Below are 22,486 nucleotides of genomic sequence, written 5' to 3' on the forward strand. Positions count from 1 at the left end.
TTTAATAGCTATTGCACCTGGTTAAAATAAATACAAAGTTACCTGTAAAATAAATATAAATCCTAAAATAGCTATAATATAATTATAATTTATATTGTAGCTATATTAGGATTTATTTTACAGGTAAGTATTTAGCTTTAAATTGGAATAATTTATTTAATAAGAGTTAATTAATTTCGTTAGATTTAAATTATATTTAACTTGGGGGGTGTTAGTATTAGGGTTAGACTTAGCTTTAGGGGTTAATACATTTATTAGAATAGCGGCAAGATTCGGTCGGCAGATTAGGGGTTAATAATTGAAGTTAGGTGTCGGCGATGTTAGGGAGGGCAGATTAGGGGTTAATATTATTTATGATAGGGTTAGTGAGGCAGATTAGGGGTTAATAACTTTATTATAGTAGCGCTCAGGTCTGGTCAGCAGATTAGGGGTTAATAAGTGTAGGCAGGTGGAGGCGACGTTGTGGGGGGCAGATTAGGGGTTAATAAATATAATATAGGGGTCGGCGGTGTTAGGGGCAGCAGATTAGGGGTACATAAGGATAACGTAGGTGGCGGCGCTTTGCGGTCGGCAGATTAGGGGTTAATAAGTGTAGGCAGGTGGAGGCGACGTTGAGGGGGCAGATTAGGGGTTAATAAATATAATACAGGGGTCGGCGGTGTTAGGGGCAGCAGATTAGGGGTACATAAGGATAACGTAGGTGGCGGTCGGCAGATTAGGGGTTAAAAAATTTTTTTCGTGTGTCGGCGATGTGGGGGGACCTCGGTTTGGGGGTACATAGGTAGTTTATGGGTGTTAGTGTACTTTAGAGTACAGTAGTTAAGAGCTTTATAAACCGGCGTTAGCCCAGAAAGCTCTTAACTACTGACTTTTTTCCTGCGGCTGGAGTTTTGTCGTTAGATGTCTAACGCTCACTTCAGAAACAACTCTAAATACCGGAGTTAGAAAAATCCCATTGAAAAGATAGGATACGCAATTTACGTAAGGGGATCTGCGGTATGGAAAAGTCGCGGCTGGAAAGTGAGCGTTAGACCCTATTTTGAGTGACTCCAAATACTGGCGGTAGCCTAAAACCAGCGTTAGGAGCCTCTAACGCTGGTTTTCACGACTAACGCCAAACTCTAAATCTAAGCCTGAGTGTTTAATGTCCCTTTAATGTGGGTATCGTTTCGGGGATACTCTCCCCTTCCTCAGAAACATTGCGCACATTAAAGCTACAACTTTTAAAGTAACAGCGAATGCCTCCTTGTCTGCATTTTATATATGTATTTGGTTAAAACTATGAAGAAATATGTATTAATATAGGAGACACACGCAAATAGTAATACAATAGTTTATTAAAGGGACAGTCTGCTCCAGAATTGTTATTGTTTAAAAATATATATAATCCCTTTATTACCCATACCCCAGTTTTGCATAACACTGTTATATTAATACACTTTTTACCTCTGTGGTTACCTTGTATCTAAGCCTCTGCAGACTGCCCCTTTATCTCAGTTCTTTTGACAGACTTACATTTTAGCCAGTGCTGACTCATAAATAACTCCATGGGATTAAGCACAATGTTATCTATATAGCACACGTGAACTACAGCTGTCTAACTGTGAAAAACTGAGATAAGAGGTGGCCTTCAATGGCTTGGAAATTAGCATATGAGCCTACATAGGTTTAGCTTTCCACAAAGAATACCAAGAGAACAAAGAAAATTTGATGATAAAAGTAAATTGGAAAGTTGTTTAAAATAACATATCCTAGCTGAATCATGGAAGTTTAATTTTGACTAGACTGTCCCTTTAAATATTTGTGTTTTATTGAGTCGAACACAGATGAAGGCTGCATGCGCAAACAAGTCTTTTATACCACCAGGTTATAGTTTCTAAGCAACATACAATGATTCTAATTTTCTCCTAAAAATCATGAAATAGCTGAAAGGGCCTTAATAGTTTAAAAAAAATCATTAGAGTATGTAATTTTAAGACTAGCGACCCTGCAATTTAGGACTAGAAACCCTTCACTATTATGCTTTTAACCCCCACAAAACGTCTCTCTTGGAACCCGCGGAGTACTGCTGGTCCAGAATGGAAACTGACGCTGATCAAATCAGCAGCTCTAGTCGCACAACTCAGACTGGATTTTTTTTATTCGCAATGGAAACTTTGCCTTTATTTTCAGTCAGTGTTTCTTTGATTTTTTTATATCCAAGACTTTATATCTTTTTTTTTTTCTTTTCTTTTTTTAATATCCCCACCTTGACAAATTTCTGCAGACATCCATTCCTGCATTATTGTGTAGTGAGACAGTGACCTACAGTTAAGTGCAGTACACCCCAAATCCCTATATGGTAGATGCTTGTTCTCAGACAATTGTACAAAAATAACACCTTTTTGCATATTTGTTGTTTTTATCCAAAAACAATAAACAAATGTCACTTTAGCGAAAAATGAACAAATTGAATGCACTCACGCTCTGAATGTGATCACACGTGTGATCACTGCAATCACGTTCAGGGCATCCTTTAGAGGGGGAGGGGTGGCGGGGCAGTAGCGGGTGAAGCCACCTCCCTGAAATGAGTTTTTGCAGGTTGGGATGTCTGTATCTGATAGTTATAATCCAGGAAGGTTCCTGTGGGAGCTAAACAGGCCGCATCCAGGGCCTTGCCTGCTGTTAAATCCCAGCTGGATATATCTTGTGGCCCTTGTATTCTTTTGTATCGTGTTCTATCTGAGTATTTTGTGTGAGAAACAATCTGAGAAGCGGTAGGCAGTTTGCAGTGACCTGTTTGGAGCTTGATATACCAATTTGGGGACCTGCACTGTGAATTTCGCTGATGTATAAGTCAGCTGGTCGGCCTCCAACGAGTCCAGCCTGTGTGGAAAGCATTTTCTAGTGCTTATAAGTCTGTGAATCCTTTTTTTTGCTGTGTACGATTTCTGTATATTTTGAAGATACCACATCACCAAACTAGAACTTGCCATTTTTTCACTATAAGGCCCTTGGAGTAATTAATAGCACTGGGAGACCTGACTGAATTTGTACAGATATTGTTTATTTTTAAATGCTTTAGCCTGCTACCTTTAAAGGTAAATTCAATAATCATTTGTATTTATTTTGCCCACTTTTCCTGTAATCTGTCTCTGAAAACTGCAGTTTTTCACAGCCTTCAGAGAAGTTGGAGTGCATCCAGCAGGATTCGGCATCATGACCCTGCAACACACTTCACTGTGATTACTTGATCTGTGGAGGACCTCATTCATATCCGTGTCCTTATTGTCCACAACAAAGGTGATAAGATAAACATACTCAAGGTACTTTTCAAAGAGTGTGTCCCTAGACTGCAAACCAATGCAAATTGTACAAACAAAATGTCAGTTTTTAATGTTTATAAAACATTTATTTTGCCCTCAGATCTTTTGTAATTAGCTGTTCTATACTATGAATATATATAAATGACTTTATTGTCTGTTTAAACAGTCGCTCGGGTGAATACAAAGATTAAACTACACTAATGAGGAAATGAGGAAGGAAAACCATTGCTTTTACTGCACCATAAAATGTAAGTTTTATAGGCAAAACCAGATTGCATGATTGAGAAATGAGCGTTCCTGTGTCACAGAGCAAGATTAACAAGAAAGATATGGTTTATTACTTTTGTGGTTTCAGACACACCTTTTGAAAATATATACAGGTGGCCCTCGTTTTACAACGGTTCAATTTACACCGTTTCAGAATAACAACCTTTTTTTCCAGTCATGTGACTGCTATTGAAAAGCATTGAGAAGCAGTGCATGTATTAAAATTGCCAGTAGGTGGAGCTGTCCGCTTGTGTTGCAGCAAAGCCAAGCACGCTGAAATTAATCAGTTTAACCAGACCTGAGCTATCAAGCAGATTTCAAAGGAACAAGATCTCCCTGTCTATAACTCAGTCCAGATTGGAATGCATGGAAATAACTGTTTGCAGAAAAATGCAAGTGAAGTCTGTGTTGTGTAATTATTTTATTAGGTTTATAATGCTGTTTAGCAAATGTTTTTGTTCATTTAACTTAGTTTAATTATATATTCTGTGTTGTGTGATTATTTTATTAGGTTTATAATGCTGTCTAGCATTTAACGTCTTCATTTCAAAGCTTTTAAAATAAAGTATTAGGTGTCACTTATGACAATTTTGAGAGGGGCCTGGAACCTATCTCCCTCACTTCCCATTGACTTACATTATAAACTTGGTTTCAATTTACAACGGTTTCGATTTACAACCATTCCTTCTGGAACCTAACCCCAGCGTAAACTGAGGGCTACCTGTATATAAAAAAGAAATATTTTGTGTTTCATGTAATATAATTTTATTGCAGATTTCAGGGGATGAAATTTCTCATTCATATTTGAAGGATGTGACTTTAAAGTCCCCATTCACAGACAGGTAGGTGAGTTTGTCGTAGCCGTGGCGATTGGGGAATGAGATTTCGTGTCCGTCAGGAAGTTTCACGTTAAACTTGTCACCTTCAAACTTTATAGAAAACTGCAGGAAGGAAAAAATTGGAGAGGGGTAATGGAACATGAGAAAAGTAACGTATAGCGTACAAATAAATACATATGCAAAGTTCTGTGGATATGGGGAGAAAAAAAGGATAATGATATATAAAGAGAGATGGAGAATGAGAGATAAAAGGGAGGAATTATTGTTCTTTTCATTCGTACTAAGGGGATGATGGTTTCTAGAGCTCTTTGCTCTGGTGAGATTATCTAACACCAAAGACTTTGGGGCCGGTTTATGATGCCCCAGCCCATATAGCCCCTAATGCTGCTGTTTCCGCGCGAGCCTGCAGGCTCGCCGGAAACAGGAGTTAAGAAACAGCGGTCTTAAAAACGCTGCTCCTTAACTCATCCGCTAGCTTTGAGGCAGAGGACAGCAATCTGCCCTATCACATACGATCGGGTTGAATGATACCCCCTGCTAGCGGCCGCAAATCTGCAGGGGGTGGCATTGCACAAGCATTTCTAATGAAATACTTGTGTAGTGATAAATGCCGACAGCGTATGCTGTCTGCATTTATCGATGTGCTGCGGACATGATAATTCGGCCCCTTTGTGTGATTTACACGCTGGTCTGCAGTACTCACAGATGATCAGTCTCTGGGGGCTTATTTAGATCTCATATTGTATGTGTCTCTCCTACAGAAACCAGCAAAGCAAGATAACAGCTCTCAAGCTAAAAGCTTCATTTACTAAAATTCTTTGAGGGACTTCTTAGTGCTGGTGAGAACTCTTAGCTCATCTTAACTGAGCAGAGAGCTATAGAGCAAAATCACAAAATAAATTCAAGAAAAGGTCTTCCAAACACTTACATAAACTAGATAGATATATAGATAGATAAATAAATAGATATAAAGATAGATAAATAGATATAAATATAGATAATAGATAAATAGATGGAAATATAGATGATAGATAGATAAATAGATAGCTGTATAAATATATATAGATAGATACATAGAAATATAGAGATAGATATATAGACAGATAGACGTACAGACAGACAGATAGATATAGACAGATAGATATTAGAAAGATGATAGACAGACAGATAGACGTACAGGCAGACAGACAGGAATAGGAAAAGCTTGGTCACATCCTGATTATCTCTGCGTAAATGAGGAACGGGTTATTAGATCAGAATTTCATCTAGAGGCCTACAGTAAAGGCACTAACTGTGAAACTCACCTTGACCTCTGTCCCTGCTTTGAAACACTGGTGATCTGATCGCTGCTCTGACTCCCAGTTGTTGCTTCGCTTGGAGTTGCAAACAATGGTGTTCTCGTTAAGACGAGGGTTAAAATGTAAGGCCACATCACTGGCGTTGCGGCCAATGTTCATGGAGAATCTGCAAGAGGAGGAAGGTGATGTTTAGCAAGGTCAGAGAAGAACAAGGACAAACTCATTGTCACTAGCTCAGAAAGTAGCACAGTCTTACTGCTGACGACTCATTTGTTTTCCATTTGTGTGCTGAATAACAACAAATTTCCAACCCAAGTCACTGATTTTTTGCTAGACTCTCTAAAGTGAGGGTCAACACAACTGTATGGGCAAACCATGAGAGTGAGTCTCTCCTATTTGCAGGCAGTCTTACTGATTTCCATAACCTTCAATGTATGGTCTCACCTGTGCTCTATACTGAATGTCTAATCCATACTCTGTGTGAGTCTATACTGTATGTCTCACTTGTAGTTTATCCTTAAAGTCTCATCCATACTCTATACTGTATGTCTCACTTGTAGTTTATCCTTAAAGTCTCATCCATACGCTATACTGTATGTCTCACTTGTAGTTTATCCTTAAAGTCTCATCCATACTCTATACTGTATGTCTCACTTGTAGTTTATCCTTAAAGTCTCATCCATACTCTATACTGTATGTCTCACTTGTAGTTTATCCTTAAAGTCTCATCCATACGCTATACTGTATGTCTCACTTGTAGTTTATCCTTAAAGTCTCATCCATACTCTATACTGTATGTCTCTCTTGTAGATTATCCTTAAAGTCTCATCCATACTCTATACTGTATGTCTCTCTTGTAGATTATCCTTAAAGTCTCATCCATACGCTATACTGTATGTCTCACTTGTAGTTTATCCTTAAAGTCTCATCCATACTCTATACTGTATGTCTCACTTGTAGTTTATCCTTAAAGTCTCATCCATACTCTATACTGTATGTCTCACTTGTAGTTTATCCTTAAAGTCTCATCCATACGCTATACTGTATGTCTCACTTGTAGTTTATCCTTAAAGTCTCATCCATACTCTATACTGTATGTCTCACTTGTAGTTTATCCTTAAAGTCTCATCCATACTCTATACTGTATGTCTCACTTGTAGTTTATCCTTAAAGTCTCATCCATACGCTATACTGTATGTCTCACTTGTAGTTTATCCTTAAAGTCTCATCCATACTCTATACTGTATGTCTCTCTTGTAGATTATCCTTAAAGTCTCATCCATACTCTATACTGTATGTCTCTCTTGTAGATTATCCTTAAAGTCTCATCCATACTCTATACTGTATGTCTCACTTGTAGTTTATCCTTAAAGTCTCATCCATACTCTATACTGTATGTCTCTCTTGTAGATTATCCTTAAAGTCTCATCCATACGCTATACTGTATGTCTCACTTGTAGTTTATCCTTAAAGTCTCATCCATACTCTATACTGTATGTCTCTCTTGTAGATTATCCTTAAAGTCTCATCCATACTCTATACTGTATGTCTCTCTTGTAGATTATCCTTAAAGTCTCATCCATACGCTATACTGTATGTCTCACTTGTAGTTTATCCTTAAAGTCTCATCCATACTCTATACTGTATGTCTCACTTGTAGTTTATCCTTAAAGTCTCATCCATACTCTATACTGTATGTCTCACTTGTAGTTTATCCTTAAAGTCTCATCCATACGCTATACTGTATGTCTCACTTGTAGTTTATCCTTAAAGTCTCATCCATACTCTATACTGTATGTCTCACTTGTAGTTTATCCTTAAAGTCTCATCCATACTCTATACTGTATGTCTCACTTGTAGTTTATCCTTAAAGTCTCATCCATACGCTATACTGTATGTCTCACTTGTAGTTTATCCTTAAAGTCTCATCCATACTCTATACTGTATGTCTCTCTTGTAGATTATCCTTAAAGTCTCATCCATACTCTATACTGTATGTCTCTCTTGTAGATTATCCTTAAAGTCTCATCCATACTCTATACTGTATGTCTCACTTGTAGTTTATCCTTAAAGTCTCATCCATACTCTATACTGTATGTCTCTCTTGTAGATTATCCTTAAAGTCTCATCCATACGCTATACTGTATGTCTCACTTGTAGTTTATCCTTAAAGTCTCATCCATACTCTATACTGTATGTCTCACTTGTAGTTTATCCTTAAAGTCTCATCCATACTCTATACTGTATGTCTCACTTGTAGTTTATCCTTAAAGTCTCATCCATACGCTATACTGTATGTTTCACTTGTAGTTTATCCTTAAAGTCTCATCCATAAGCTATACTGTATGTCTCACTTGTAGTTTATCCTTAAAGTCTCATCCATAAGCTATACTGTATGTCTCACTTGTAGTTTATCCTTAAAGTCTCATCCATACGCTATACTGTATGTCTCACTTGTAGTTTATCCTTAAAGTCTCATCCATACGCTATACTGTATGTCTCACTTGTAGTTTATCCTTAAAGTCTCATCCATACGCTATACTGTATGTTTCACTTGTAGTTTATCCTTAAAGTCTCATCCATACGCTATACTGTATGTCTCACTTGTAGTTTATCCTTAAAGTCTCATCCAAACGCTATACTGTATGTCTCACTTGTAGTTTATCCTTAAAGTCTCATCCATACTCTATACTGTATGTCTCACTTGTAGTTTATCCTTAAAGTCTCATCCAAACGCTATACTGTATGTCTCACTTGTAGTTTATCCTTAAAGTCTCATCCATACGCTATACTGTATGTCTCACTTGTAGTTTATCCTTAAAGTCTCATCCATACGCTATACTGTATGTCTCACTTGTAGTTTATCCTTAAAGTCTCATCCATACGCTATACTGTATGTCTCACTTGTAGTTTATCCTTAAAGTCTCATCCATACTCTATACTGTATGTCTCACTTGTAGTTTATCCTTAAAGTCTCATCCATACTCTAAACTGTATGTCTCACTTGTAGTTTATCCTTAAAGTCTCATCCATACGCTATACTGTATGTCTCACTTGTAGTTTATCCTTAAAGTCTCATCCATACGCTTTACTGTATGTCTCACTTGTAGTTTATCCTTAAAGTCTCATCCATACGCTATACTGTATGTCTCACTTGTAGTTTATCCTTAAAGTCTCATCCATACGCTATACTGTATGTCTCACTTGTAGTTTATCCTTAAAGTTCATCCATACTCTATACTGTATGTCTCTCTTGTAGATTATCCTTAAAGTCTCATCCATACGCTATACTGTATGTCTCACTTGTAGTTTATCCTTAAAGTCTCATCCATACACTATACTGTATGTCTCACTTGTAGTTTATCCTTAAAGTCTCATCCATACTCTATACTGTATGTCTCACTTGTAGTTTATCCTTAAAGTCTCATCCATACTCTATACTGTATGTCTCACTTGTAGTTTATCCTTAAAGTCTCATCCAAACGCTATACTGTATGTCTCACTTGTAGTTTATCCTTAAAGTCTCATCCATACTCTATACTGTATGTCTCACTTGTAGTTTATCCTTAAAGTCTCATCCAAATGCTATACTGTATGTCTCACTTGTAGTTTATCCTTAAAGTCTCATCCATACGCTATACTGTATGTCTCACTTGTAGTTTATTCTTTATGTCTCATCTATACTCTATACTGTATGTCTCACTTGTAGTTTATCCTTAAAGTCTCATCCATACGCTATACTGTATGTCTCACTTGTAGTTTATCCTTAAAGTCTCATCCATAAGCTATACTGTATGTCTCACTTGTAGTTTATCCTTAAAGTCTCATCCATACGCTATACTGTATGTCTCACTTGTAGTTTATCCTTAAAGTCTCATCCATAGGCTATACTGTATGTCTCACTTGTAGTTTATCCTTAAAGTCTCATCCATACTCTATACTGTATGTCTCACTTGTAGTTTATCCTTAAAGTCTCATCCATAAGCTATACTGTATGTCTCACTTGTAGTTTATCCTTAACGTCTCATCCATACGCTATACTGTATGTCTCACTTGTAGTTTATCCTTAAAGTCTCATCCATACTCTATACTGTATGTCTCACTTGTAGTTTTTCCTTAAAGTCTCATCCATACGCTATACTGTATGTCTCACTTGTAGTTTATCCTTAAAGTCTCATCCATACTCTATACTGTATGTCTCACTTGTAGTTTATCCTTAAAGTCTCATCCATACTCTATACTGTATGTCTCACTTGTAGATTATCCTTAAAGTCTCATCCATACGCTATACTGTATGTCTCACTTGTAGTTTATCCTTAAAGTCTCATCCATACGCTATACTGTATGTCTCACTTGTAGTTTATCCTTAACGTCTCATCCATACGCTATACTGTATGTCTCACTTGTAGTTTATCCTTAAAGTCTCATCCATACGCTATACTGTATGTCTCACTTGTAGTTTATCCTTAAAGTCTCATCCATACTCTATACTGTATGTCTCACTTGTAGTTTATCCTTAAAGTTCATCCATACTCTATACTGTATGTCTCTCATGTAGATTATCCTTAAAGTCTCATCCATACGCTATACTGTATGTCTCACTTGTAGTTTATCCTTAAAGTCTCATCCATACTCTATACTGTATGTCTCACTTGTAGTTTATCCTTAAAGTCTCATCCAAACGCTATACTGTATGTCTCACTTGTAGTTTATCCTTAAAGTCTCATCCATACGCTATACTGTATGTCTCACTTGTAGTTTATCCTTAAAGTCTCATCCATACGCTATACTGTATGTCTCACTTGTAGTTTATCCTTAAAGTCTCATCCATACTCTATACTGTATGTCTCACTTGTAGTTTATCCTTAAAGTCTCATCCATACGCTATACTGTATGTCTCACTTGTAGTTTATCCTTAAAGTCTCATCCATACTCTATACTGTATGTCTCACTTGTAGTTTATCCTTAAAGTCTCATCCATACTCTATACTGTATGTCTCACTTGTAGTTTATCCTTAAAGTCTCATCCATACTCTAAACTGTATGTCTCACTTGTAGTTTATCCTTAAAGTCTCATCCATACGCTATACTGTATGTCTCACTTGTAGTTTATCCTTAAAGTTCATCCATACTCTATACTGTATGTCTCTCTTGTAGATTATCCTTAAAGTCTCATCCATACGCTATACTGTATGTCTCACTTGTAGTTTATCCTTAAAGTCTCATCCATACGCTATACTGTATGTCTCACTTGTAGTTTATCCTTAAAGTCTCATCCATACTCTATACTGTATGTCTCACTTGTAGTTTATCCTTAAAGTTCATCCATACTCTATACTGTATGTCTCTCTTGTAGATTATCCTTAAGGTCTCATCCATACGCTATACTGTATGTCTCACTTGTAGTTTATCCTTAAAGTCTCATCCATACGCTATACTGTATGTCTCACTTGTAGTTTATCCTTAAAGTCTCATCCATACTCTATACTGTATGTCTCACTTGTAGTTTATCCTTAAAGTCTCATCCATACGCTATACTGTATGTCTCACTTGTAGTTTATCCTTAAAGTCTCATCCAAACGCTATACTGTATGCCTCACTTGTAGTTTATCCTTAAAGTCTCATCCATACTCTATACTGTATGTCTCACTTGTAGTTTATCCTTAAAGTCTCATCCATAAGCTATACTGTATGTCTCACTTGTAGTTTATCCTTAAAGTCTCATCCATACTCTATACTGTATGTCTCACTTGTAGTTTATCCTTAAAGTCTCATCCATACGCTATACTGTATGTCTCACTTGTAGTTTATCCTTAAAGTCTCATCCATAGGCTATACTGTATGTCTCACTTGTAGTTTATCCTTAAAGTCTCATCCATACTCTATACTGTATGTCTCACTTGTAGTTTATCCTTAAAGTCTCATCCATAAGCTATACTGTATGTCTTACTTGTAGTTTATCCTTAACGTCTCATCTATACTCTATACTGTATGTCTCACTTGTAGTTTATCCTTAAAGTTCATCCATACTCTATACTGTATGTCTCTCATGTAGATTATCCTTAAAGTCTCATCCATACGCTATACTGTATGTCTCACTTGTAGTTTATCCTTAAAGTCTCATCCATACGCTATACTGTATGTCTCACTTGTAGTTTATCCTTAAAGTCTCATCCATACTCTATACTGTATGTCTCACTTGTAGTTATTCCTTAAAGTCTCATCCAAACGCTATACTGTATGTCTCACTTGTAGTTTATCCTTAAAGTCTCATCCATACTCTAAGGATAAACTACAAGTGAGACATACAGTATAGAGTCTCATCCATACTCTATACTGTATGTCTCACTTGTAGTTTATCCTTAAAGTCTCATCCATAAGCTATACTGTATGTCTCACTTGTAGTTTATCCTTAAAGTCTCATCCATACTCTATACTGTATGTCTCTCTTGTAGATTATCCTTAAAGTCTCATCCATACGCTATACTGTATGTCTCACTTGTAGTTTATCCTTAAAGTCTCATCCATACTCTATACTGTATGTCTCACTTGTAGTTTATCCTTAAAGTCTCATCCATACTCTATACTGTATGTCTCACTTGTAGTTTATCCTTAAAGTCTCATCCATACTCTAAACTGTATGTCTCACTTGTAGTTTATCCTTAAAGTCTCATCCATACGCTATACTGTATGTCTCACTTGTAGTTTATCCTTAAAGTTCATCCATACTCTATACTGTATGTCTCTCTTGTAGATTATCCTTAAAGTCTCATCCATACGCTATACTGTATGTCTCACTTGTAGTTTATCCTTAAAGTCTCATCCATACGCTATACTGTATGTCTCACTTGTAGTTTATCCTTAAAGTCTCATCCATACTCTATACTGTATGTCTCACTTGTAGTTTATCCTTAAAGTTCATCCATACTCTATACTGTATGTCTCTCTTGTAGATTATAATTAAAGTCTCATCCATACGCTATACTGTATGTCTCACTTGTAGTTTATCCTTAAAGTCTCATCCATACGCTATACTGTATGTCTCACTTGTAGTTTATCCTTAAAGTCTCATCCATACTCTATACTGTATGTCTCACTTGTAGTTTATCCTTAAAGTCTCATCCATACTCTATACTGTATGTCTCACTTGTAGTTTATCCTTAAAGTCTCATCCAAACGCTATACTGTATGCCTCACTTGTAGTTTATCCTTAAAGTCTCATCCATACTCTATACTGTATGTCTCACTTGTAGTTTATCCTTAAAGTCTCATCCATAAGCTATACTGTATGTCTCACTTGTAGTTTATCCTTAAAGTCTCATCCATACTCTATACTGTATGTCTCACTTGTAGTTTATCCTTAAAGTCTCATCCATACGCTATACTGTATGTCTCACTTGTAGTTTATCCTTAAAGTCTCATCCATAGGCTATACTGTATGTCTCACTTGTAGTTTATCCTTAAAGTCTCATCCATACTCTATACTGTATGTCTCACTTGTAGTTTATCCTTAAAGTCTCATCCTATAAGCTATACTGTATGTCTTACTTGTAGTTTATCCTTAACGTCTCATCTATACTCTATACTGTATGTCTCACTTGTAGTTTATCCTTAAAGTTCATCCATACTCTATACTGTATGTCTCTCATGTAGATTATCCTTAAAGTCTCATCCATACGCTATACTGTATGTCTCACTTGTAGTTTATCCTTAAAGTCTCATCCATACGCTATACTGTATGTCTCACTTGTAGTTTATCCTTAAAGTCTCATCCATACTCTATACTGTATGTCTCACTTGTAGTTATTCCTTAAAGTCTCATCCAAACGCTATACTGTATGTCTCACTTGTAGTTTATCCTTAAAGTCTCATCCATACTCTAAGGATAAACTACAAGTGAGACATACAGTATAGAGTCTCATCCATACTCTATACTGTATGTCTCACTTGTAGTTTATCCTTAAAGTCTCATCCATAAGCTATACTGTATGTCTCACTTGTAGTTTATCCTTAAAGTCTCATCCATACTCTATACTGTATGTCTCACTTGTAGTTTATCCTTAAAGTCTCATCCATACGCTATACTGTATGTCTCACTTGTAGTTTATCCTTAAAGTCTCATCCATACGCTATACTGTATGTCTCACTTGTAGTTTATCCTTAAAGTCTCATCCATACTCTATACTGTATGTCTCACTTGTAGTTTATCCTTAAAGTCTCATCCATACGCTATACTGTATGTCTCACTTGTAGTTTATCCTTAAAGTCTCATCCATACTCTATACTATATGTCTCACTTGTAGTTTATCCTTAAAGTCTCATCCATACTCTATACTGTATGTCTCACTTGTAGTTTATCCCTAAAGTCTCATCCAAACGCTATACTGTATGTCTCACTTGTAGTTTATCCTTAAAGTCTCATCCATTCGCTATACTGTATGTCTCACTTCTAGTTTATCCTTAAAGTCTCATCCATACTCTATACTGTATGTCTCACTTGTAGTTTATCCTTAAAGTCTCATCCATAAGCTATACTGTATGTCTCACTTGTAGTTTATCCTTAACGTCTCATCCATACTCTATACTGTATGTCTCTCTTGTAGCTTATCCTTAAAGTCTCATCCATACTCTATACTGTATGTCTCACTTGTAGTTTATCCTTAAAGTCTCATCCATAAGCTATACTGTATGTCTCACTTGTAGTTTATCCTTAACGTCTCATCCATACTCTATACTGTATGTCTCACTTGTAGTTTATCCTTAAAGTCTCATCCATACTCTATACTGTATGTCTCTCATGTAGATTATCCTTAAAGTCTCATCCATACTCTATACTGTATGTCTCTCATGTAGATTATCCTTAAAGTATCATCCATACTCTATACTGTATGTCTCACTTGTAGTTTATCCTTAAAGTCTCATCCATACTCTATACTGTATGTCTCACTTGTAGTTTATCCTTAAAGTCTCATCCATAAGCTATACTGTATGTCTCACTTGTAGTTTATCCTTAAAGTCTCATCCATAGGCTATACTGTATGTCTCACTTGTAGTTTATCCTTAAAGTCTCATCCATACGCTATACTGTATGTCTCACTTGTAGTTTATCCTTAAAGTCTCATCCATACGCTATACTGTATGTCTCACTTGTAGTTTATCCTTAAAGTCTCATCCATACTCTATACTGTATGTCTCACTTGTAGTTTATCCTTAAAGTCTCATCCATACTCTAAACTGTATGTCTCACTTGTAGTTTATCCTTAAAGTCTCATCCATACGCTATACTGTATGTCTCACTTGTAGTTTATCCTTAAAGTCTCATCCATACGCTTTACTGTATGTCTCACTTGTAGTTTATCCTTAAAGTCTCATCCATACGCTATACTGTATGTCTCACTTGTAGTTTATCCTTAAAGTCTCATCCATACGCTATACTGTATGTCTCACTTGTAGTTTATCCTTAAAGTTCATCCATACTCTATACTGTATGTCTCTCTTGTAGATTATCCTTAAAGTCTCATCCATACGCTATACTGTATGTCTCACTTGTAGTTTATCCTTAAAGTCTCATCCATACACTATACTGTATGTCTCACTTGTAGTTTATCCTTAAAGTCTCATCCATACTCTATACTGTATGTCTCACTTGTAGTTTATCCTTAAAGTCTCATCCATACTCTATACTGTATGTCTCACTTGTAGTTTATCCTTAAAGTCTCATCCAAACGCTATACTGTATGTCTCACTTGTATTTTATCCTTAAAGTCTCATCCATACTCTATACTGTATGTCTCACTTGTAGTTTATCCTTAAAGTCTCATCCAAATGCTATACTGTATGTCTCACTTGTAGTTTATCCTTAAAGTCTCATCCATACGCTATACTGTATGTCTCACTTGTAGTTTATTCTTTATGTCTCATCTATACTCTATACTGTATGTCTCACTTGTAGTTTATCCTTAAAGTCTCATCCATACGCTATACTGTATGTCTCACTTGTAGTTTATCCTTAAAGTCTCATCCATAAGCTATACTGTATGTCTCACTTGTAGTTTATCCTTAAAGTCTCATCCATACGCTATACTGTATGTCTCACTTGTAGTTTATCCTTAAAGTCTCATCCATAGGCTATACTGTATGTCTCACTTGTAGTTTATCCTTAAAGTCTCATCCATACTCTATACTGTATGTCTCACTTGTAGTTTATCCTTAAAGTCTCATCCATAAGCTATACTGTATGTCTCACTTGTAGTTTATCCTTAACGTCTCATCCATACGCTATACTGTATGTCTCACTTGTAGTTTATCCTTAAAGTCTCATCCATACTCTATACTGTATGTCTCACTTGTAGTTTTTCCTTAAAGTCTCATCCATACGCTATACTGTATGTCTCACTTGTAGTTTATCCTTAAAGTCTCATCCATACTCTATACTGTATGTCTCACTTGTAGTTTATCCTTAAAGTCTCATCCATACTCTATACTGTATGTCTCACTTGTAGATTATCCTTAAAGTCTCATCCATACGCTATACTGTATGTCTCACTTGTAGTTTATCCTTAAAGTCTCATCCATACGCTATACTGTATGTCTCACTTGTAGTTTATCCTTAACGTCTCATCCATACGCTATACTGTATGTCTCACTTGTAGTTTATCCTTAAAGTCTCATCCATACGCTATACTGTATGTCTCACTTGTAGTTTATCCTTAAAGTCTCATCCATACTCTATACTGTATGTCTCACTTGTAGTTTATCCTTAAAGTTCATCCATACTCTATACTGTATGTCTCTCATGTAGATTATCCTTAAAGTCTCATCCATACGCTATACTGTATGTCTCACTTGTAGTTTATCCTTAAAGTCTCATCCATACTCTATACTGTATGTCTCACTTGTAGTTTATCCTTAAAGTCTCATCCAAACGCTATACTGTATGTCTCACTTGTAGTTTATCCTTAAAGTCTCATCCATACGCTATACTGTATGTCTCACTTGTAGTTTATCCTTAAAGTCTCATCCATACGCTATACTGTATGTCTCACTTGTAGTTTATCCTTAAAGTCTCATCCATACTCTATACTGTATGTCTCACTTGTAGTTTATCCTTAAAGTCTCATCCATACGCTATACTGTATGTCTCACTTGTAGTTTATCCTTAAAGTCTCATCCATACTCTATACTGTATGTCTCACTTGTAGTTTATCCTTAAAGTCTCATCCATACTCTATACTGTATGTCTCACTTGTAGTTTATCCTTAAAGTCTCATCCATACTCTAAACTGTATGTCTCACTTGTAGTTTATCCTTAAAGTCTCATCCATACGCTATACTGTATGTCTCACTTGTAGTTTATCCTTAAAGTTCATCCATACTCTATACTGTATGTCTCTCTTGTAGATTATCCTTAAAGTCTCATCCATACGCTATACTGTATGTCTCACTTGTAGTTTATCCTTAAAGTCTCATCCATACGCTATACTGTATGTCTCACTTGTAGTTTATCCTTAAAGTCTCATCCATACTCTATACTGTATGTCTCACTTGTAGTTTATCCTTAAAGTTCATCCATACTCTATACTGTATGTCTCTCTTGTAGATTATCCTTAAAGTCTCATCCATACGCTATACTGTATGTCTCACTTGTAGTTTATCCTTAAAGTCTCATCCATACACTATACTGTATGTCTCACTTGTAGTTTATCCTTAAAGTCTCATCCATACTCTATACTGTATGTCTCACTTGTAGTTTATCCTTAAAGTCTCATCCATACTCTATACTGTATGTCTCACTTGTAGTTTATCCTTAAAGTCTCATCCAAACGCTATACTGTATGCCTCACTTGTAGTTTATCCTTAAAGTCTCATCCATACTCTATACTGTATGTCTCACTTGTAGTTTATCCTTAAAGTCTCATCCATAAGCTATACTGTATGTCTCACTTGTAGTTTATCCTTAAAGTCTCATCCATACTCTATACTGTATGTCTCACTTGTAGTTTATCCTTAAAGTCTCATCCATACGCTATACTGTATGTCTCACTTGTAGTTTATCCTTAAAGTCTCATCCATAGGCTATACTGTATGTCTCACTTGTAGTTTATCCTTAAAGTCTCATCCATACTCTATACTGTATGTCTCACTTGTAGTTTATCCTTAAAGTCTCATCCATAAGCTATACTGTATGTCTTACTTGTAGTTTATCCTTAACGTCTCATCTATACTCTATACTGTATGTCTCACTTGTAGTTTATCCTTAAAGTTCATCCATACTCTATACTGTATGTCTCTCATGTAGATTATCCTTAAAGTCTCATCCATACGCTATACTGTATGTCTCACTTGTAGTTTATCCTTAAAGTCTCATCCATACGCTATACTGTATGTCTCACTTGTAGTTTATCCTTAAAGTCTCATCCATACTCTATACTGTATGTCTCACTTGTAGTTATTCCTTAAAGTCTCATCCAAACGCTATACTGTATGTCTCACTTGTAGTTTATCCTTAAAGTCTCATCCATACTCTAAGGATAAACTACAAGTGAGACATACAGTATAGAGTCTCATCCATACTCTATACTGTATGTCTCACTTGTAGTTTATCCTTAAAGTCTCATCCATAAGCTATACTGTATGTCTCACTTGTAGTTTATCCTTAAAGTCTCATCCATACTCTATACTGTATGTCTCTCTTGTAGATTATCCTTAAAGTCTCATCCATACGCTATACTGTATGTCTCACTTGTAGTTTATCCTTAAAGTCTCATCCATACTCTATACTGTATGTCTCACTTGTAGTTTATCCTTAAAGTCTCATCCATACTCTATACTGTATGTCTCACTTGTAGTTTATCCTTAAAGTCTCATCCATACTCTAAACTGTATGTCTCACTTGTAGTTTATCCTTAAAGTCTCATCCATACGCTATACTGTATGTCTCACTTGTAGTTTATCCTTAAAGTTCATCCATACTCTATACTGTATGTCTCTCTTGTAGATTATCCTTAAAGTCTCATCCATACGCTATACTGTATGTCTCACTTGTAGTTTATCCTTAAAGTCTCATCCATACGCTATACTGTATGTCTCACTTGTAGTTTATCCTTAAAGTCTCATCCATACTCTATACTGTATGTCTCACTTGTAGTTTATCCTTAAAGTTCATCCATACTCTATACTGTATGTCTCTCTTGTAGATTATCCTTAAAGTCTCATCCATACGCTATACTGTATGTCTCACTTGTAGTTTATCCTTAAAGTCTCATCCATACTCTATACTGTATGTCTCACTTGTAGTTTATCCTTAAAGTCTCATCCATACTCTATACTGTATGTCTCACTTGTAGTTTATCCTTAAAGTCTCATCCATACTCTATACTGTATGTCTCACTTGTAGTTTATCCTTAAAGTCTCATCCAAACGCTATACTGTATGTCTCACTTGTAGTTTATCCTTAAAGTCTCATCCATACTCTATACTGTATGTCTCACTTGTAGTTTATCCTTAAAGTCTCATCCATAAGCTATACTGTATGTCTCACTTGTAGTTTATCCTTAAAGTCTCATCCATACTCTATACTGTATGTCTCACTTGTAGTTTATCCTTAAAGTCTCATCCATACGCTATACTGTATGTCTCACTTGTAGTTTATCCTTAAAGTCTCATCCATAGGCTATACTGTATGTCTCACTTGTAGTTTATCCTTAAAGTCTCATCCATACTCTATACTGTATGTCTCACTTGTAGTTTATCCTTAAAGTCTCATCCATAAGCTATACTGTATGTCTTACTTGTAGTTTATCCTTAACGTCTCATCTATACTCTATACTGTATGTCTCACTTGTAGTTTATCCTTAAAGTTCATCCATACTCTATACTGTATGTCTCTCATGTAGATTATCCTTAAAGTCTCATCCATACGCTATACTGTATGTCTCACTTGTAGTTTATCCTTAAAGTCTCATCCATACGCTATACTGTATGTCTCACTTGTAGTTTATCCTTAAAGTCTCATCCATACTCTATACTGTATGTCTCACTTGTAGTTATTCCTTAAAGTCTCATCCAAACGCTATACTGTATGTCTCACTTGTAGTTTATCCTTAAAGTCTCATCCATACTCTAAGGATAAACTACAAGTGAGACATACAGTATAGAGTCTCATCCATACTCTATACTGTATGTCTCACTTGTAGTTTATCCTTAAAGTCTCATCCATAAGCTATACTGTATGTCTCACTTGTAGTTTATCCTTAAAGTCTCATCCATACTCTATACTGTATGTCTCACTTGTAGTTTATCCTTAAAGTCTCATCCATACGCTATACTGTATGTCTCACTTGTAGTTTATCCTTAAAGTCTCATCCATACGCTATACTGTATGTCTCACTTGTAGTTTATCCTTAAAGTCTCATCCATACTCTATACTGTATGTCTCACTTGTAGTTTATCCTTAAAGTCTCATCCATACGCTATACTGTATGTCTCACTTGTAGTTTATCCTTAAAGTCTCATCCATACTCTATACTATATGTCTCACTTGTAGTTTATCCTTAAAGTCTCATCCATACTCTATACTGTATGTCTCACTTGTAGTTTATCCCTAAAGTCTCATCCAAACGCTATACTGTATGTCTCACTTGTAGTTTATCCTTAAAGTCTCATCCATTCGCTATACTGTATGTCTCACTTCTAGTTTATCCTTAAAGTCTCATCCATACTCTATACTGTATGTCTCACTTGTAGTTTATCCTTAAAGTCTCATCCATAAGCTATACTGTATGTCTCACTTGTAGTTTATCCTTAACGTCTCATCCATACTCTATACTGTATGTCTCTCTTGTAGCTTATCCTTAAAGTCTCATCCATACTCTATACTGTATGTCTCACTTGTAGTTTATCCTTAAAGTCTCATCCATAAGCTATACTGTATGTCTCACTTGTAGTTTATCCTTAACGTCTCATCCATACTCTATACTGTATGTCTCACTTGTAGTTTATCCTTAAAGTCTCATCCATACTCTATACTGTATGTCTCTCATGTAGATTATCCTTAAAGTCTCATCCATACTCTATACTGTATGTCTCTCATGTAGATTATCCTTAAAGTATCATCCATACTCTATACTGTATGTCTCACTTGTAGTTTATCCTTAAAGTCTCATCCATACTCTATACTGTATGTCTCACTTGTAGTTTATCCTTAAAGTCTCATCCATAAGCTATACTGTATGTCTCACTTGTAGTTTATCCTTAAAGTCTCATCCATAAGCTATACTGTATGTCTCACTTGTAGTTTATCCTTAAAGTCTCATCCATACTCTATACTGTATGTCTCACTTGTAGTTTATCCTTAAAGTCTCATCCATACTCTATACTGTATGTCTCACTTGTAGTTTATCCTTAAAGTTCATCCATACTCTATACTGTATGTCTCTCTTGTAGATTATCCTTAAAGTCTCATCCATACGCTATACTGTATGTCTCACTTGTAGTTTATCCTTAAAGTCTCATCCATACGCTATACTGTATGTCTCACTTGTAGTTTATCCTTAAAGTCTCATCCATACTCTATACTGTATGTCTCACTTGTAGTTTATCCTTAAAGTCTCATCCATACTCTATACTGTATGTCTCACTTGTAGTTTATCCTTAAAGTCTCATCCAAACGCTATACTGTATGCCTCACTTGTAGTTTATCCTTAAAGTCTCATCCATACTCTATACTGTATGTCTCACTTGTAGTTTATCCTTAAAGTCTCATCCATACGCTATACTGTATGTCTCACTTGTAGTTTATCCTTAAAGTCTCATCCATAAGCTATACTGTATGTCTCACTTGTAGTTTATCCTTAAAGTCTCATCCATACTCTATACTGTATGTCTCACTTGTAGTTTATCCTTAAAGTCTCATCCATACTCTATACTGTATGTCTCACTTGTAGTTTATCCTTAAAGTCTCATCCATACGCTATACTGTATGTCTCACTTGTAGTTTATCCTTAAAGTCTCATCCATAGGCTATACTGTATGTCTCACTTGTAGTTTATCCTTAAAGTCTCATCCATACTCTATACTGTATGTCTCACTTGTAGTTTATCCTTAAAGTCTCATCCATAAGCTATACTGTATGTCTTACTTGTAGTTTATCCTTAACGTCTCATCTATACTCTATACTGTATGTCTCACTTGTAGTTTATCCTTAAAGTTCATCCATACTCTATACTGTATGTCTCTCATGTAGATTATCCTTAAAGTCTCATCCATACGCTATACTTTATGTCTCTAACCTTAAAGGGACAGTCAAGTCCAAAAATAACTTTCATGTTTCAAATAGGGCATGTCATTTTAAACAACTTTCCAATTTACTTTTATCAACAATTTTGCTTTGTTCTCTTGGTATTCTAGTTGAAAGCAAACCTAGGAAGGCACATATGATAATTTCTAAGCCCTTGAAGGCCGCCTCTATTTTATTTACTTTTCACAGCAGGGGAGAGCAAGCTCATGTAGGCCATATAGATAGCATTGTGATCACGCCCGTGGCTAGTGGCAGACACTGCACTAATTGGCTAAAATGCAAGTCAATAGATAAGAACTAAAAGTCATGTGATTAGGGGCGGTCAGAAGATGCTTAGATACAAGATAGTCACAGAAGTAAAAAGTGTATTAATATAACTGTTTATGCAAAACTGGAGAATGGGTAATAAAGGGATTATCTATCTTTTAAACAACAAAAATTCTGGTGTTGACTGTCCCTTTAATGTCTCATCCATACTCT

At 35.9% G+C, this 22,486-nt stretch overlaps 1 protein-coding gene across 1 annotated transcript in view; it reads right to left on the reverse strand.

Moving 5' to 3' along the window:
• Positions 1–4,313: 4,313 nt before the first annotated feature.
• LGALS2 (galectin 2) overlaps positions 4,314–22,486 on the reverse strand; it is a 30,692-nt gene continuing 12,519 nt past the window's right edge. Inside the window, exons 3-4 of the mRNA XM_053689042.1 lie at positions 5,716–5,875; positions 4,314–4,513 (exon numbers count right to left, since the gene is read on the reverse strand). Coding sequence (XP_053545017.1) covers positions 4,367–4,513; positions 5,716–5,875 — 307 coding nt within the window. The 3' untranslated portion in view covers positions 4,314–4,366. The remainder of the gene's footprint in view (positions 4,514–5,715; positions 5,876–22,486) is intronic.

This window comes from Bombina bombina, chromosome 7 (assembly GCF_027579735.1).
Source record: "Bombina bombina isolate aBomBom1 chromosome 7, aBomBom1.pri, whole genome shotgun sequence".
In the NCBI taxonomy this organism is placed as follows: Eukaryota; Metazoa; Chordata; class Amphibia; order Anura; family Bombinatoridae; genus Bombina; species Bombina bombina.